At 46.6% G+C, this 19,992-nt stretch overlaps 1 protein-coding gene across 2 annotated transcripts in view; it reads right to left on the reverse strand.

Annotated features, from left to right (window-relative positions):
* The window catches only part of LOC122381478 (nudix hydrolase 8-like), a 30,167-nt gene that overhangs the window by 1,688 nt on the left and 8,487 nt on the right, over window positions 1-19,992 (reverse strand). For both annotated transcript variants that reach the window (XM_043365742.1, XM_043365831.1), the window contains exons 2-5: window positions 15,536-15,703; window positions 15,208-15,299; window positions 9,980-10,193; window positions 6,199-6,401 (exon numbers count right to left, since the gene is read on the reverse strand). In XM_043365742.1, coding sequence (XP_043221677.1) covers window positions 6,199-6,401; window positions 9,980-10,193; window positions 15,208-15,299; window positions 15,536-15,647 — 621 coding nt within the window. In that variant the 5' untranslated portion in view covers window positions 15,648-15,703. The remainder of the gene's footprint in view (window positions 1-6,198; window positions 6,402-9,979; window positions 10,194-15,207; window positions 15,300-15,535; window positions 15,704-19,992) is intronic.

Raw genomic sequence — 19,992 nt, forward strand, 5'->3', positions numbered from 1 at the left:
CGATAAAGCCATCGATACTATACCGGGTGGCCCAGAAGAAAATGTTTCCAACTTGGAAGGACTACATCAAATTATAAAGCAAATAACGACCCAAAATTTTCGTCAAGTTTGCGTCACTTCTTTGCGCATTGGTATGTCAAATTGTATAACTGTATCATCATTTTCAAGCTAGCACCATTTTGTTGAATCAAGTGACACGTTCTTGATTTTTTTCCGAAGTTAAACCAAGATGATATTTGGGTTAGACGTAACATGTTAAAAAAAAAATATGGAACACGAGAATGAAACCAACACGTATGTTATCATTTTAAATATTTTTTTTACTTCTGTGCCAAAAATTCAAATACTAAGTCAACATTGTGCCCGTGGATGCCATCCGTTTCACTATCAGGTCCCGTTTCGACAGAAAGAGTGGCATAGTGCATGGCTTGCTCACTACCAGTAGATCAAACAGTCAATCGACCGGATAAGGAAAAAACTAGAGCAGACTGTTTCCTGTGCCAGAAGACCACAGTTACTATGCTGTTGAAAAGCAGCATTACCGGCGAACGACAAAAAGCTGCTTGAAAAGCTACCTTTTCCTAGGAATGCCACCCAGGAGAGCAACTGAGACACCTGAAGATGGTTAGACCACTAGAGACTCCTTCCGACATTGTCGCCGCTTGCAGAGACATTGTGGTTGCCTGAGGGCGTGTCACCCTGAACCATCGATGAGAGTATCGGCTATTGGAAGGCATGGCTCCAGACAGTGGCGCCGGGATGAAAATGGCCCTTTCCCTTATTTTTTTTTTCAAACATGCGCGCAAAAAGCAATTGTTACGTGGCATGTTTGAAAAACAAATGGTTTTAAAAGTAATTCACCGAATAACATAAAATCAAACTACTTAGGTACTAAAAATAACTATATGTCGCATTCAATGTTCGAAGTTTCAATGATATAGGTATCTTTATCACTTTTTAAGCAATATCCATTTAGAGTTGGAAACGTTTTTTTTTTCTGGTCCATATGAGCTGCGCCGCAAGCACTATGTTTTAAGGAACCGGAGTGACATTGGACAGGGTGCTGAGGGCGCGGGCATAGATACATGCTGTTCCACGAAAGGGTTTGTGAGCTGGGCACAAACCCTTTCGTTTTTGTTTGCTTTGTATGGGGATGCGATTAAATGTGAAATATGTATCTTCCACCATAGTTACGGAGCGAGCGAAGCGAGCGGAGTCTTTCCTTAGATTAACGGAAATTTCTGAGTATGAGCGGCCGGCCGGCCGTGCGGACGCTTTTGCGAGGCTTATATCTCAGCAACCACTTGACCGATTTACATGCGGTAATTTTTGTAGGGTAGCTTCATTCCTTCTACCAAGTATTGGACTATTCCTGATGCATGTGGGTGACCCCTTATGCACGTGCCACGTGCAAAACGAAGAGGTGTCAGTTTTGTAATTGTTGCAATTTCTCGGTAACTACTTGGCCGATTGCGCTGAAAGTTGGCATGAAGGTAGGTACCCACTAGGCACTGCATATCCATGTGCCAGAGTTGGGGTGCTGCTGCACGTGCGCACGTGCAGGGGTCGTTTCCAGATCTAGAGAACGGCTCGACCGATTGCGCTCAAATTTGGTACACAGTTAGGGACCGGTTAGTAGGGTGCCGTGCACAAGTCAGTTGGGACCCATTTTGCACGTGCGCACGTGCAGATGCAGCTCCCAGATCTCGAGAATGGCTGGGCCGATTGTGCCCAAATCTAGCACATCGCTAGAGACCGGTTAGTAGGGTGCCGTGCACAAGTCAGTTGGAGGTACCCCCTCGCAATTTCGCACGTGCAAGGCCCACCCTCTCGCTCGCTCCGTTAGTCGCCCCAAAAGGCGTTATACTGGTGACACATAATGGCGGTAAAAAGAAATCAAATGAGCACCTTAATGCGAATCATCGACGTCCCATCAGTAAGGAATGCATTTTGCATTTACTACACTCATTAGGGGAGAGCGGGGTCAAATGTAACACGGGGCAATTGTAAGTGTTTGGAATTCATAAACTTACCAATAAATTGAGCTGATGGCAAGACCGGAAATGCGCAATTCTACAAAGCCTTTCCTAACGGAGTTTGAAGCGAAAGTGCCGCGTATGTCGATGGCTGTGCACAGTAAAGGCCGCCCTACACTGGACGTCGCATGCGGATTACGAGTTTTTTTTTTTTGGGGGGGGGTCTTCAAAATCAAATAATACAATCTAAGCTGAGTGACCTACACTACCATCTAACAAGCGAGTCTGCATGTTTTTGGCTTGCGAGTCACCTTGCATCGCATTCCAAAAGTTGATTTTGAGTAGACTTTCGATTTTCCTCGCTGCGAGGTCTGCGAGTTCTGCGAGGTTTGCGGGTTTTTCGTTGGAGTCGAATTTTGGTTCGTTGCGCTGGTATTGCAACGACATGTAATTTTCTGAAGGTGTACCGGCTTCACTGCGGTTATGAAATTACCATAAGGGAATTCGGTCTAATCACTATGAATTAGTATTATGCATGAAAACTCAAAACCCGCAAACTCGCAATCCGCATGCGAGGTCCAGTGTGGGGCGGCCTTAATGTGATTTTTAGAGCATTTCGCAAATTCTTATGCCTTTGAATTTGATTACCTGATTTCTGCGATTGAAAAGATATTGAGTTTGTATATTTCTTAACCCGCGCCCCACTGGGGGGGGGGCTATTTATAGCCCCCCCTCCCATTTTTCTGCAATAACTTCCAAACCGCTTGACGTATCGACGCCAAACTTTCAGTACCTTCGGCTGCATCAATTTGACACCTTGTGTCAAAATTTGAACTTCGTAGCTACCATAGGTCGGCCGGAAATGACGTCAGAGTGACGTCATGTTCGGCCGATTTCGACGCAAAACATTGAACCACGGCAATCGCTCCCAAGGGCTCAGTTTTTGAGCTAGATCCAATTTCTTTGCATGAGAGGACTCAGAATAGACTGCGCTATCAAACTGCTATCTCGGATTTTCGAAATTTTGAAAATTTCGAAAATTTCATACAATAAAATTCAAAATTTACATTTTTACATTTTTTTTCAAAAAGTTTTTGATTTTTCGAAAAAAACCGGAATATATGTGATAGAATGCGTTATTATGACTAACTCTAGCAAGTTTTAGCTAAATATCTTCAAAAATGGCCAAGTTATACGCATTATTGCAAAAAAATTCACAATTATTAATTTTTCAAATCATTTTTTACCATGTATTTGACATCGTACGCCAATATAAATAGCACCATCGTGTTCCTGAGCTCAAACTGCATCCAATAGACACCTTTTCTGTTGAAAAATTTTAACTTCAAAATTTGACCTTTTTTGACCTGAAAGTGACCTGACCTAAGCAAAATTCGACTCAAAATGACCTCGAATGACACAGACGACATCAAATTCGAATTCTTTGGCCTAAATGGACCATAAAACATGTGTCACGTGGCCGAAGCATGATATAATATTTTCGTGACCTGTGATGACCTGACCTTGACCTGAAAATCAAAGTACAAGTTTGGTACCCTCAGGGTATCTAGAGCATCTGTTCACGAGTGTGTGGACCAAAAATGAGCCTGATCTGACTTGTAAGACGGCGGCCAGAGCCCAAAACGTGAACAAGCCAAAATGCTAATAATTTTTAATTTGACCTGACCTGTGACGTCATCGGTGACCTCGAGGTCAATGAAATTAGGTTTCGCTCGACAGTTTTTCCGGGGCTATCAGACGCCGTTTGAATTTTGACGATCGACCCAGTAGTTTCGGAGTTAGGAGGGGGGGCTATGAATAGCCCCCCCCCCCCCAGTAGGGCGTGTTATACGCAGACCCCAGTGGGGCGCGGGTTAAGGGTTGGTAGGCTTGTTGTCCATAAATTGAAAGCATTAGATGCTGTCCATGCAGCATCTTTTCTTCGCGCCAGTTTAGTCTAAAAAATGTCACGGCGCGACGGGGACAATTGTAACATTTTTGCAGGGGGCAAATGTAACAGGGTACCTATAGGTCAAAGACCATAAGGTCAGTCATCAAATTTTCGAGGTAGGTGCAAAATTGATAAAAAAGAACTGTAAGTTTTGTCGCAATCGGCAGCTTTTTACGCGATTTATTCGCAAAAAAGAAAAAGATCGAGGGAGAATAAGTGTATCCAACCTCCGTATAAGTGTGAGGTTTATAGTGACCATCCCACTTTAACATTAGTTTTAAGTTGAGATAGCCAAAGTGGGGTCCCTGCCTTGCAATTACCGGTTTGGGCACTCACTACTCAGTCTCACAACATCGGGAACTGCTTAAATTCCGAGCTGGCAATGCAGTATTGATGTTTTGATAGAAGAATAAGGTAACAGCGCAGTATTTCTTTGATTTCCTTTTTCTGTCCATTTCAATCAAGGTAGGTACCTAACGCTCCTTTTATTCTGCGGTCTGAACTTATCTCTAGCTGAAAATATCAACAGCTTCGGGTAAGCCATGTCATATCACTCTCACCAGACATGTGCATGGATCCGAGGGATGGATCTACAGGGTGATCCAAAAAATTTGGAACCCCTAACTTAAAATGTCTATAACTCCAAAAGTATTCAGTTTATTGACAAATTGCAAACACCATTAGAAAGAGCATTAAATCCTCTATAAAATCATGTCAAGTTGTTGCATGTATGATGTAAAGTATTGACACACTGTTAGATTTCGGAATGAGCGACAGAAAACTGAGTGAAACGAAATCGCCAATTGTTAACAATGCACTGAAATCCGTTAGCACTCCATCTGTTGTTTTTTTTTTACGAATAATACCACATCCACTTTAATTTTATTACATATAAGTTTACGCAGAAGCACACAATAAAACAGATACACGCATCCTAGCTTCCGCTTTTCATCTCAGCATGTGCTCAAACCGAGCTCCGTGGGCCGTCACGCAGGCCTGCAGTCGCTTGCGGACGGCTCCAACTGCGCGGGGCAGCAGTCTCTGGGACAACTGGTCCCAGCAGGCCCTCAGCCTTTCCTTCAGCTCCTCGATGGTGCTGATCCTCTTGACCTCTGTACACCACTCGCTCCAGTTCGCTCCACACGAATCAGTTAAAAGGGTTGAGGACAGGACTCTTCGGTGGCCAGGCGTCTGGCTCGATGAAGGCCGGGCAGGCCTGTTCCTGAAAGTTGACCACTGAGTGGGCCGTGTGGCATGGAGCACCGAATGACATTTTTTTTGCTCCTGTTGTAATTTAAATTCATTACAATAGCACGTGAATGAGCTATTTTTATTCATGAACCTCCGACATGCGACATGGTCAGAACAGCAAACCGCAAATCAGTGATTTGCGGATAATGTGGAAAACCGTTTCACTGAGTTTCGTGACACAAATTATATAGGCATATAACTAGGGTAATATTTATAGTGATAGTGAAGTTCAATTAACTTGGTTTTATAGAAAATTGAACGCTCTTTCTAATGATGTTTGCAATTTGTCAATAAAATAACACTTTCGGACTTACAGACATTTTAAGTTAGGGGTTCTATTTTTTTTTTTTTTTTTGGATCACCCTGGAGATCACCCAGGAGATGTATATGATCTCAGTGGAGCTGAAGCAAACTGCAATCTTGGATCTATGATCTAATACGATCTGACGACAAACGAAAAACATGGATCTATGATCTGGGTGGATCCCACCATGCAGAACATTTGAAGCCATGTTTTAAAGGGTTTCTATGTCAATAAGTACCACCAAACTATGGTCTATGATGTGCAATCACATAAAATCACTAAAACAGAATGTTTGAGAGTTGCAACAATTTATTTATTTCTGTATTGACAAAAAATAAGTGAGGATCTATGCTCTCACTGGATCTCAAGCAAAAAAGGGACTCGGATCTGTGGTTCATACGGATCTCTCCATAAATCAGAGAACTGGATCTATGATCCCATGGGATTCGAGAAGGATCCGAGGGATATCCCAGCTCCATTTTCTCGGATCCATGCACATGTCTGACTCACCATTTTGTAAAGCATTATAAAAACGGTAATCAACTATGCTTTATTTGGGCCATAAAAAGATGGCCCAAATGAGAGTGCAAAAGAAACATGATACGATATGACAAGCCTGAGCTACATGACCCCATGTTGCCACTTAGGATACCTAACTTAGGCTCGACATAGACGGGCGGCCGTGGCGCGGAGTCGGCCCGGGCCCACAGACGTACCGGCATCCAGCGGCAGTCGGCCAGCTCGCGCGGGCACATGCGGATCTCGGTGGAGAGCGGCTGCATCACGCAGATGAAGTAGAGGTCGGAGCAGCCGTGCGCCGCGCCGTGCATGTGCCGGAACGCCAGCAGCGAGCTGAAGCGCGCCTGCACGCCCGTCTCCTCCAGCACCTCGCGGGCCGCCGCGGCCGCCAGGTCCTCGCCTGCCCGACAGACGCGCCAGTCCAGTGACGCCGGCAGACGGCAGCCCGGCCCAGACACCGCACACCAGACCAGTGCGCCGCCCGCTGTGCAAAACCTGGCCGCGGCCAGCACCAGGTGAAGTGGCCCCCGCCCGGGCCGTCCGGCACACCGTCAGTTTGAAGGAAGCACACATTCCCCTATTCACGATTAACTTTCGGAAGACCCCTAAGCAAAAAAGGCTTCATCAACCGTCTATATTTCACTATGATGAATGGAACAGTATTGTTTAACAATTAAATATGTAGGGTGCTAATAGGCAGTGAGTGCCTATTCCAAATAAACTGATTAGAACCAGCCCATTAAAAAAAAACTATGACCGGGCAACACTTAACCCGCGCCCCGTAGGGGGGGGGGGACGAAACACCCCCCTGTCCTTTTCCGTCAAGATCTCCTAAACGGCTGGAGACATCGCCCCCAAACTTTCTGTACCCCTCCGGGCATCAATTTTACATATTGTGACCAAAATTTTTTCCAGAGGCTATGATAGGTTGGCCACAATGACGTCAGAATGACATGTTCTGCCATTTTCGACCGAAAAAAGACCTTCGCGAGAAGAGCTATTAGGCCCACAGCTTTGAAGATGCAAAAAAAAATGATCAAAACAAAATAGGTGTAGAATTAACCCGCACCCTGTAGGGGGGGGGGGGGCGAAACGCCCCCCCCCCCCCGTCCTTTTCCGTCGATATCTCCTAAACGGCTGGAGATGTCGCCACCAAACTTTCAGGCCCCTCCGGGCATCAATTTTACACATTGTGACCAAAAAATTTTCCAGAGGCTATGATAGGTTGGCCAAAAATGACGTCAGAATGACTTCATGTTCTGCCATTTTCGACCGAAAAAGACCTTCGCGAGAAGAGCTGTCAGGCCTACACCTTTGAAGATACAGACAAAATGATTAGGACATAAAAGGTGTAGAATTGACAGGGCTACAAAACTGCTGTCTCGGATTTTTGAAATTTTGTTTTGACCCAAAAAAAAAATCAAAAAAGCATTTTTGGATATATTAGCAAAAAAATCGTTTTTTTTAGTTTCGAAAAAACCGGAATATATGTGATAGTACCCACCGTTTTCTATCTACATACCAAATTCAAGATCGATATCTCGTTTTTTGGTCAAGTTATAGCGAAAAAAAACGTTTGAAAATGATGACGTCAAATTTTCAAACTCAATTTTTGGCAATTCTAGACCACGTAGGGCAAAACAAAGACCACCATTAGACTCCCCGTGACGAGCTGCATCGAATCGATACCCATTTTATGCAAAAATATCAACTTTGAAATTTGACACAATTTGACCTGACCTTGACCTTCACCAAAACGTGACCTAAGCTGGCCCTAAAGGCTGCCTTACCCACATAATTGCATTTGTCATGTAAAATGGACCATAAAACATGTATCACACGACACTTTCATATTGTGACCCCCCAGTGACCTGACCTGATATCAGTGACCTCAGATAGCAAAGTATGTGTTTGACGAACAATGTACCATCGATGGTTTTCAATACCTTACCAATTTACTCGATTTCACAACACATTTCTTAAAATGCCTGTGAACGGTGAAAATCCGACCTTTTGACCTGACCTGTGACGTCATCGGTTTGACCTAAGTCAATGAAATTTGGTCACAAGGTTGTTTCCCGGTGGGGCTATCGAACGCCGTTTGAACTTTGAAAATCGGCCGGTAAATTTCCGAGATCTTAGGAGGGGCCGTAACGCCCCCCCCCCCCTACGGGTGGTAGGGTCCGCCGATAGCCCTATGGGGCGCGGGTTAACACGCGCAGTGGAAGGGTTGCGAGTACTACGCCTAGTGGAAGGGGGGCGGATGTCGCCCCCCCCCTAAGATCTCAGCTTCCACTGGAGCTAAAAAGACGAAATTTGGATATGCATTGCCTAGTGGGTGCCTACCTAGTTAGATGCCAACTTTCAGTGCAATCGGCCCAGGAGACATTGCAATTATTACAAAAATGGCACTCCTTCGTTTTGCACGTGGGACGTGCATAAGCGGTCACCCACATGCAACGGTAAAAGTCCGATACTTGGTAGAAGAAATCAGAGGTGGCAAAATGTGGACCCGAGGACCCGGTCCAAAGAACCAGTCTGGACCCATATGGGTCCAGACCGGTTCCTAGAACTTTTCTGACGGGTCCAACCGGGTCCTTCCATTAACTATACATCTTGCACACTACACATTACCGCAAAATATGAAGTGAATGTTTCTTTGCACACAGTATCTCATGAGTATTCCCAGTGGGAAATAGGCTGTTTAACATGATGCAGCTAATGATACCTACAACTAGTTGGTATTAATTGATTTTTGGGGAACGGGTCCAACTGGTTCCGATTCCAACTAAGACCGGGTCCGACTGGTTCCAGAAATGTCCAGCCGGGTCTGGTTCGAGTCTGGTTCCCAAAATTTTCATCTTTTGCCACCTTTAGAAGGAATGAAGCTACCCTACAAAAAATACTGCATGTAAATCGGTCAAGTGGTTGCTGAGATACTCGTATAAGCCTCGCAAAAGCGTCCGCACGGCCGGCCGGCCGCTCATACTCAGAAAGTTCCGTTAATCTACGAAAGACTCCGCTCGCTTCGCTCGCTCCGTAATAAGATTAAAACATCGGGATATTCAAATGCATTTGCCCCTTAGAATCCGAAAACTGCAGACTTCGAAATTAAACACCTCCAAATTAAAGCATTATGAATTAGATTGAATTAGAATGTTGTGTGTGCCCAAACCGGTAAGTGCCAGCCAGGGGCCCCACTTTGGCTATCACAACTCAAAGCTAATGTTAAGGTGGGATGGTCAGTGGTCACTTTAGCAGATCGGTCGATTACCAGCAATACGTTTTTCATCAATTCGGTCAATACAACTGATTACTGAACTAATGCTTAACCCGCGCACCGATGGGGGACGGTTATCCGCCCCTGAGCAGACGGTGTGGGTCCGGGGCGTCACCCTGTGCAGACGGTGTGGGTCCGGGGCGTCACCCTGTGCAGACGGTGTGGGTCCGGGGCGTCACCCTGTGCAGACGGTGTGGGTCCGGGGCGTCACCCTGTGCAGACGGTGTGGGTCCGGGGCGTCACCCTGAGCAGACGGTGTGGGTCCGGGGCGTCACCCTGTACAGACGGTGTGGGTCCGGGGCGTCACCCTGTGCAGACGGTGTGGGTCCGGGGCGTCACCCTGTGCAGACGGTGTGGGTCCGGGGCGTCACCCTGAGCAGACGGTGTGGGTCCGGGGCGTCACCCTGTACAGACGGTGTGGGTCCGGGGCGTCACCCTGTGCAGACGGTGTGGGTCCGGGGCGTCACCCTGTGCAGACGGTGTGGGTCCGGGGCGTCACCCTGTGCAGACGGTGTGGGTCCGGGGCGTCACCCTGTGCAGACGGTGTGGGTCCGGGGCGTCACCCTGTGCAGACGGTGTGGGTCCGGGGCGTCACCCTGTGCAGACGGTGTGGGTCCGGGGCGTCACCCTGTACAGACGGTGTGGGTCCGGAGCGTCACCCTGATCAGAGTAAGGTATGGCTCCGGGGCGTCACTTACCGGGCTCCACGAAGCCGCCGGGCAGCTTCCAGTGCGGCTGTTTGTAGTACTTCTCGCGGACGACGAGCAGCTGCTGACCGTCCTCGGCCACCACCAGGCCGCCCACGCCCACCAGCGAGTGGGCGTACGGCGGGATCTGGTCGGACTCGTGGCGCGGCAGCCACCGCACCAGCATCACGAACTCGCGCAGCGCGTGGTGGTACACAAACTCGTGCTGGGCGCACACAGGCCGCGGTCACAGATGGGTCCGGGGAGCAGCACAGTCGTCACTCGTCAGCATTGTTCGAAAATTAAAGTCATTCTCCTGGGACACATAAAGGCTTCTCATTAGCATGCCAAAAAACGAATGACATACACGTAAAAATAGCAAATAACTTGATTATATAAATCCGAAATAGGAGCTAAAAGTTATATTTAAAAGCATCCTATGTTTCGCTCCTGGAGCTTCATCAGCGATAAACATAAAAAGCAGGGGTGCGGAGCCAGAGCCGCCGGAGCCAGCACATTTTGACCGGAGCCGGAGCAGGAGCGGTGCAATTTAGCCCGGAGCCGGAGCCGGAGCCGTCAAAGAAGGAGGCGACACCGGCTGTTTTTGAAGAGAAAAAATAGTTAATTGAACTAGCCTAGTTCGGTTTGACACTACAAGCCGGAGCCGATTTTTTCTCCGGAGCCGGAGCCGTCTGAAATATCCACGGCTCCGCATCCCTGTAAAAAGTTTTAATTTTGTATAATTATCGCTAGTGAAGCTCCAGGAGCGAAATATTTGATAATTTTAAATATAACTTTTTTGGCTCCTATTTCGAATTCATAGTATGTTACTGGTTATATTTACATTTATAATAGTCCTAATGAATCTCAAGCAGAGTTTCAGCTACTTAACCCGGCAGGCACCTTCCGCGCGGGGGGGGGGGGCATTTTTTGCCCCGCTCCCCGTATCTCCGAAACTACTGGACGGATCCTTCAAATTCAAACGGCGTTCGATAGCCCTGTCATATTTGTCGAAGGAAACCAAATTTCATTGACCTTGGGGTCACCGATGACGTCACAGGTCAGGTCAAAGATAACATGTTTCACCGTTCACGGGTCTTCTAAGGAATGCGCTATAACACCCGGTAAAACGCATTTTGTCGAAAATAAGCGATAGGGCGTCAGTTACCTAGTACATATGTTGCTGTTAGAGGTCACTGGTAATACCCACAGGTCAGACCACGTAGGGTCAGTAGGTACATGAACCCAACTTTACTAAGGTTGTGCGATGCATGTTTTATGGCCAATTTTTCATTTTCAACTCAATGGTGTTGGTTATAAGACCATCAGGTACGGTTTAGGTCACTTTCTGGTGGAGGTCAGGTCAAAGTCAGGTCCAAAAAGGTCAAATTTCGAAATTGATAGTTTTGCATAAAACGAGTATTGATTCGATGCAGCTCGTCACGGGGAATCTAATGGTTGTCTTTGTTTTGCGCTACGAGGTCAAGAATTGCTAAAAAATTGAGTTTGAAAATTTGACGTAATCAATTTTGAACAGTTTTTTCGCTATAACTTGGCAAAAAAAAGAGCTATCGATCACAAGTTTGGTATGTGGATAGAAGGCGGTAGGGACTATCACATATATTCCGGTTATTCGAAATTCAAAAACCTTTTTGGATTTTTCGGCATTTACATTACAATGTCTCAAAATTTGTCGATTTGGGTGGGAAATGACATCCAAAGGAAATCCATTTTCCACTCTCACCACCAATTTTTAAGAACAATTTTCCACTCCCAACCAAGAAAACCTAGATTTTTTTTACCTCTAGAAAGAGCGGTTGTGTGAATGCCCGGTTTAGCAGCAAACATTCTACATCCTAAAATAAAATCCATGTTTTATGGCGTTTCTCCCTCTTTTTGGATCTAATCGAATCAGCAGTTTTCCACTCTCTCCCCTCTTTTTGGTGGGTAATTTTCCCCTCTGACACCCCAGACAAAACTCAATTTTGGGACACTGTTACATTAAGAAAATCTATTTTTAATTTTTTTGGGGTCAAAATCCAAAAATTTCAAAAATCCGAGAACACAGTTTTGTAGCCCTGCTAATTCTACACCTTTTTTGTCAGAAACATTTTTCTGTATCTCTAAAGCTGTAGGCCTAACAACTCTTCCCGCGGAACCTTTTTTGTCGAAAATGGCAGAAATGACGTCACTCCAACGTCATTAGCGGCCAACCTATCATAGCCTTTGGAAAAAAAAATTGCTCAAAATGTGCAAAAGCTATTCATGGGAGGGTACTGAAAGTTTCTGCAGCGGTTCTGGAGATATATAGAAAAAACTAAGGAGAGGGGCAAAAAATGCCCCCCCCCCCCCCCGCCTGGAAGGTTAACCCTCGCCGGCACATGCAACCCCCCCCCCCCTAAGGTTTTTCGCGAATAACTCGCGTAAAAAGCGGCCGATCGCGACGAAACTTTCAGTACCCTCGCATTGATCAATTTTACACGTTCCCTGAAAATTTCATGACCCTGACCCCAATGACCTTTGACCTGTGACCTCTTTTCCGTGATCATGTTTGGCCGAAATCGCGATTCGGCGTATGTCGGCTCGCATTAGCCGCGCGTTTGCAAGCTTTTCGTGGTTTCAAACGTTCAAACATGTGATTTGATGTTGCTCCCATGCATTAGGGTGGGTGTCAAGGTCACCTGAAGGTCAGGTCAGGTCATTGACCTTTGGTGACCTCGGGTGACCTCGGTTCACTTTTTCGAGTTTTACATGTTTCTAGGCTAGTTCTTGGAGCTGAATTCGAATTTAGCAGCCATTTGAACATTTACGAAGTAGTTTTGGTGCCTTCGTAACATGTTACGAAGCTGTCAGAGGCGGTTGACACGTATTACGAATACCCGTCCGACACAACCCCTACCGGTTGACCTGACCTGACCTGACCCGACCTGGTCTAAATGCCTAAAAACATCATCTCTGATGAAAACTAACACGATATTCGTGATCAGCACCCCGGAAAACCACATAGCAGCCACACTTTACGACTTTCTAACAGGTCCCGATTTTCCCGGTCTTCGGGTCATTGACCTGACCTGGAAGGTCACCCGATGACCTAGGACCTTAAAATTGGGTATCATCGGCTTCCTCTCGTGACGGGCAACACGCTCGTTTTTTCCGCGAAGCTCTAGCTCGATCAGGGGCCAAACGCGAGGGGGGGGGTCGTACCAACCCCTCTTGTGCCGTCGAAGGACGCAAAATGGCCTGTGCCGGCGAGGGTTAACCCGCGCCCAGATGGGGTCTGCCGAGCAACGCGGTCTGATGGGGGGGGGGCCATTTTGGCCCCCCCCCCCTCAGATCTCGAGAACCACGCAACATAGCGACAAGCGGTAAACGGTGTTGGATAGCCCCAACGGGGAACTACCTTGTGACCCAATTTCATTGACCTCGGTCAAACCGATGACGTCACAGGTCAGGTCAAAAGTCGAATTTTCACCGTTTACAGGCATTTCAAGAAATGCGTTGTAAAATCGAGTAAAATGCATTTCATTGAAAATCATCGGTGGAGAAATGTTCTTCAAACACATATTTTGCTATTTGAGGTCACTGATACTAGGTCAGGTCACAGAGGTCAGGTCACTGGGGGGGGTCACAATATGAAAGTGTCGTGTGATACATGTTTTATGGTCCATTTTACATGACAAATGCGAGTATGTGGGTCAGACAGACTTTAGGGCCAGCTAAGGTCACGTTTTGGTCAAGGTCGGGTCAAGGTCAGGTCAAGGTCAGGTCAAATTAGGTCAAATTTCAAAGTTGATATTTTTGCATAAAATGGGTATCGATTCGATGCAGCTCGTCACGGGGAGTTCAATGGTGGTCTCCGTTTTGCGCTACGAGGTCTAGAATTGCTAAAAATTGAGTTCAAAAATTTGACGTCATCAATTTTTAACAGTTTTTTTGCTATAACTTGGCCAAAAAAAGAGGTATCGATCTAAAATTTGGTATGTATATCGAAGAGCGTAGGGACTATCACATATATTCCGTTTCGGAAATTCGAAAAAAATTGGAAATTTTTGAGTTTTTCTAAAAAAATCAATTTTTTTTAATTTTTGGGGGTCAAAATCCCAAAATTTCGAAAATCCGAGATAGCAGTTTTGTAGCGCCGTCTTTTCTCTACACAACCACATAAAGAACTTTAAAATTGCTTGTTAACTGTAGAATTGGTGAGCGTTTCAAGATGTCATGTTTTTTTGCTCATTTTTGCTCGAACATGACCTCAGTTTGACCTCAATAACTCCTGACCTGAGGTGACCTGTGACTTGAAATTTTGTGTGAAGGTGTCAAATTGATGCCCGGTAAGGTACCCAAAATTTGGCGCCGCCGTTTTCTCGCTATTTAAGAAAAACCACAGGGGGACCAAAATGCCCCCCCCCCCCCATCAGGGCGCGGGTTAACATTCATAACTATCAGCTTCAATCGCAACAGATGCAATGAAAAGAAATGCATCGAAATAATTAACACAACGATTTAAGAAAATACTACCTTCACAAGAACAGGAACGAATTCAGATAAAATATTACCTTCACAAGAACAGGGACGAATTCAGATAAAATATTACCTTCACAAGAACAGGGACGAATTCAGATAAAACATTACCTTCACAAGAACAGGGACGAATTCAGATAAAATAGTACCTTCACAAGAACAGGGACGAATTCAGATAAAATAGTACCTTCACAAGAACAGGGACGAATTCAGATAAAATAGTACCTTCACAAGAACAGGGACGAATTCAGATAAAATATTACCTTCACAAGAACAGGGACGAATTCAGATAAAATATTACCTTCACAAGAACAGGGACGAATTCAGATAAAATATTACCTTCACAAGAACAGGGACGAATTCAGATAAAATATTACCTTCACAAGAACAGGGACGAATTCAGATAAAATATTACCTTCACAAGAACAGGAACGAATTCAGATAAAATATTACCTTCACAAGAACAGGAACGAATTCAGATAAAATAATACCTTCACAAGAACAGGGACGAATTCAGATAAAATATTACCTTCACAAGAACAGGGACGAATTCAGATAAAATATTACCTTCACAAGAACAGGGACGAATTCAGATAAAATATTACCTTCACAAGAACAGGGACGAATTCAGATAAAATATTACCTTCACAAGAACAGGGACGAATTCAGATAAAATATTACCTTCACAAGAACAGGGACGAATTCAGATAAAATATTACCTTCACAAGAACAGGGACGAATTCAGAGTGTTCGATGTCAACACGGAACCAAACTCCGCGAATGCCTTCAGATGTCCATTTTTCCAAAGACGCTGAAACAAAATTATCACCTCAGTAAAGTTAGCTTATCAGTTCCTTAGCCGCCGTCCCCTCCCACATACGGTGCACAGACCTTTGTTAGAAGTGCGATGGCTAATGACAGGAAAAGCACGGGTCAATTCACGTTCCGATATGTGTAAGTACTCTCAAAGGTGTTCAGCACCCTACTCGCAGCAGACCACGGATCTGTTAACATTCCTTTTAGCGGCGTCCGCTGGTGCACACGCACCTGCGAGCAGCTGGGTGAAGCTGGCGGCCTGCAGCACCGTCTCGTGGCGGAGGTCGACCAGCAGGCCGCCGTACCGGTCCGGGTGGCCCTCGAACGTGGCCGGGCCGTTCATGGCTCCCCGCGCGGCACAGCACAGCCGCACCGCCGCCTCCGAGCGCCGCCGTCCGACTGCCGCACAGCATATACCTCAGACACCCGAACAAACAGTCGATTACGTAACGTGTTATGACAAAGAGAAACACAATGCCCATAAAACTCAATACAAGCCTGATGTCGAATGTTATACTGAAAAACATTAAAACAGCACTTTAACCCGCGCATAACCCGACTGGGGGGGGGGGGGGCTCTACAGAGCCTCCCTCCCGTTTTTCGGCAATATCTTTTAAACCGTTTCACGGATCAGCACGAAACTTGCAATACCCTCAGCAGCATCAATTTGACACCTTGTGTTAAAATTTCAGTTTTCTAGCTACCATAGTTTGGCCAGAAATGACGTCAGAGTGACGTAATGTCGGCCGATATTGATGCAAAATATTGAATTACGGCAAACGCTCTCAAGAGCTCAGTTTTAAAGCTAGATCCAATTTCTTTGCATCAGTGGACTACAAATACACGTAGCTATCAAACTGGTATCTCGAATTTTCGAAACCTTTGAAAAATGTGTTTTACAATTACAAATATATATTTGATTTTTTTCAAAAAGTTTTTGATTTTTCGCAAATACCGGAATATATGTGATAGAACACACATTGATGAACTACCCTAGCAAGTTTTAGTCCAATATCTTCAAAAATAGCCATGTTATGTGCATAATTATCAAAATTTAACAATTATATATTTTTCAAAACCGTTTTTCAGTACCTACGTTTTTGGCATCGTACAGCAATATAAATGGCACCATCGTGTTCCTGAGCTCAAACTGCATCTGATAGGCACTTCTTTTTTGTTGAAAAATATCATTTCAAAATTTGAACTTTTCTGACCTGAAATTGACCTGACCTCCGGTATATTCAGCTGAAAATGACCTCAAATGACACAGACGACATCATTCTCGAAATCTACGTGTAAAGTGGACCATGAAACATCCGTCAGGTGACCGATACATGATATACAATTTTCGTGACCTAGAATGAGCCTGATCGGACTTGTCAGCCGGCGGCCAGAGCCTAAATTGTAAGCAAGCAAAAATGCCAATAATTTTTATTTAGACCTGACCTGTGACGTCATCGGTGACCTCGAGGTCAATGAAAATAGGTTTCGTTCGACAGTTTTTCCAGGGCTATCAGACGCCGTTTGAATTTTGACGATCGGCCCAGAAGTTTTTGAGATAGGAGGGGGCTCTAGAGAGGCCCCCCTCTCAGTCACTCGCGTTATGAAAAATACCCCAGTCATGCGCGGGTTAACCTATGCCGTAATGGTGGTCTGAGTTTTCTGTGTCGTGCTGGTGGGGGGAGGGGATTTCACGCCCCCCCCCCCCCGTCTACCTCGGCTCCTGGGCCACGTAGCGACGTGATAAGCGACATTCGAAAGAAGGTAAAAAAAATAATGAAGAAAACACCTCAGTCATTTTTGAGTCACGTCAAAGGTCAGGTCGCCAGAGGTCATCAAAGGTCAAATTTTGCCTATTCAACACATTTCGGAAACCCGGCCCAAAACCCCGGAACAAATAGAGTAACAGCGCCGCGGAAAAGCGCATTCAATAGTTCTTTAAAGGTAGTGTGCCACCTTTGAAAGATTTCCCATTTTATTTTTCCTAGGATAAGAAGCTTCTGTTTTTACCAAATATCGCAAAAAAAAAATAAAAAAATGGGCCTGGAATAGTGCCTTTTTCGCCTAAAAGTTTATCGGTTTTTCGATATGTATAACAACTGTAGTGGGCTGACCTGCAAACACTGGCGGTCCCAGGGGGGGGGGGCCACGGGGGCCATGGCCCCCCTTTGGTGCTGAAAGGTGGGGCCATACTATCTTTTGGCCCCACCTTTCAGATCGAACAAAAGTCCTAGAAAAGCTTTTCGTATGTTTCATTTTCTTTCTTGCGCCATCAAAGGACGTAAATTTCACTCATGAGGGCTCAGTTTCGCATTCTGTCAATTTGGTGGTCAGCGTCGCTGGCACCGGTTCACGAGTATGGCCGGATCTTATATGGAATATCAGCGTGGGTTTACTTGAGGCTCTCGTAGGCCCAGCAATGGCTGGCATGAGACCCTCTTCGGCAGTGGTGGGTGGGCCCTGCTAAAGGAGATTGGCTCTAAAACACTAAAGTAAGACCTCATGGGTTGGTGCTGTGCACCTCAGAAGCCCGGTGGTGACGCCGTATGCCGGCTTGGTTTCTTAAGGATTAGCGTGGGAACTCCGGGGCCTGCATAGAGTTTGCATGAGCTAGTATGTAATCTCAGAGGCATGTGTGTAATGTGTACACAGTGGCGGTCGCGGGGGGGGGGGCATCAGGGCCATGCCCCCCAAGGTCAATAAAGGGGGCCATCATATCATTTGCCCCCCCCCTCAAACAACCAATGGGCCCCCATATAGGTGTATGGGGCCCTGGCAATTATTCGATCGTCACGAAGCTCAAAAAAACCCACGCCCAGCTATTAATATAGCTCCCACACCGGTCTTTGAGCGTCCTACACTGACCTCTGAGGGAACTTCAGTGGCGGTCAAGTGCCCACGTTGACCGCTAAGAGCCTACATCAACCTCTGAGACCCCACATCTGGCCTATGAGGGCCCCTAACAGGCCTCAGGGGTCCCAACCGGCGTCTGAGGGTCTCACACCGGTCTCTGGTGGCCTTATTTCTGTCTGTGGTGTCCCAAGACGAACCTTAAGGTGCCAATGAGGGCCCCGCACTGGCTGCTGAAGACCCGATGCCGGCCTCTAAGGGCCTGCATTGGCATTTGAGGAGGGCCCATCTTGGCCTTTGAGGGCCCTCTGCTGGCCTCTGGGGTCCAACGACGGCTCATGCCGGTCTTTTAGGGCCCCACGCTGACCTCTGAGGGCCCATGTTGGCCTGTAATAACCCACATTAGCCTCTGAGAGCCCAACTCGGTCACTGATTGTCTCAAACTACTGGCCTTTGTAGTTTGCAGGCCCTGTACTGGTCTCTGAGGGCCCTAAACTGGCCTCTAAGTGAAAACATATATGGGTGGGTTTCTGAAGATCAGAGGGCTCACGCAGTCTCCGGCACAGCCTTACGTTGGTCCTGATCGAGATTACTTTGCGTCCTGATGGTCCGGCGCAGATTCCCTCATATTTCGACGTCGGGACCCCATGAGCCGGTGTGGGTCCTGGGGCTGGCAGAGACTGATGAAGTCCTTAGGGCTCAGGGCCAGTCTTTTTAGCAGTAAGACTAGGCAGGTTGAGTGAGCCCCAATAGAGCCGCTGCGAAGCCCCGCAGGAGTCGCGCGCGGCCCTCAGATGCCAATTTTGAAAGCTCGGAACCTGTGGGGGGTCTCCAGAGGTCGGTCGGTGTACCTACTCTCTCCCGCCGCCACACAACTAGGTATGTTACCTATATGAGTAAATGTCATAGTCTGAAAATGCTCTCTGGGTTTCACATGCTTGTTCAAAGGAAGAGGTATCTGTACTTTTCCGAATTGTTTTATAGTGGTAAGGTCATGAATCCGCGTGCCTGACCTTCCAGTATACCTATGCTACACCGATCCGTCGTCATGGTGCAGTGGGCCGACCGGTGGAAGCACCGTGGGACGGGAAATGGAACTGGTGATTTTGCCTTAAATTGAGCTTAAAAATTTCACGCAAGAATCAGATGGATGAAGCATAAGTAATGCCAACTGCGCGGCACCTCGTGGACGTAAAAAATTAGCCGATCACCCCCCCCCCCCTCCCGGTGACGGATAAATGTTATGTCCCGCGAGTGTGACTTTGGCCCCCCCTTTTGCTAGCGGCTGCGACCGCCAGTGCCTGCAAACAGGCGTCGGCAACAATCGCGAATGCGGCGCACATGTGACAATAAGCAAAGGTCATTATAGAGTTACGACGTACGGGAATGAGTTATCAGCTGTCTAATCGTAGATAACACAATGTCGAGCCTTAAACTGTAAGCCTGTATTGGTATTGTTTCTTTCATTTGGCTGTCGAACATTATCTATGGTTTGAAATATGATTTTATGTAAAATAATTGATATGAAAAAGCCGTTCTTAAATTATGACCCCATTTCACCACACGCAAGTGGCAGAAATGACAATGATCAGCTGACGCATTTTTCTTGACCGAAGTCAGAGCGCGCGGCCCGACACACCACCACCGCACCACAAAGTATGAGCAGAAGCCGCGCCCAAAGCCAGGGCCCCGGTAACGTGAGGTAGCCGAGTCGGGGCAGCGTGCGCTGACCCAAGCCGGGGCCGCAGCTTTGGGCGCGGTCTACCGCATCCCCGCGGGCAGCCCCGGGCTATCACATGACACCGGGAGGACGCGCGGCCCCGGCTTGGGTCAGCGCA

This window comes from Amphibalanus amphitrite, unplaced genomic scaffold (genome assembly GCF_019059575.1).
Source record: "Amphibalanus amphitrite isolate SeventyFive unplaced genomic scaffold, NRLGWU_Aamphi_draft 000001F_arrow, whole genome shotgun sequence".
Lineage (NCBI taxonomy): Eukaryota > Metazoa > Arthropoda > Thecostraca > Balanomorpha > Balanidae > Amphibalanus > Amphibalanus amphitrite.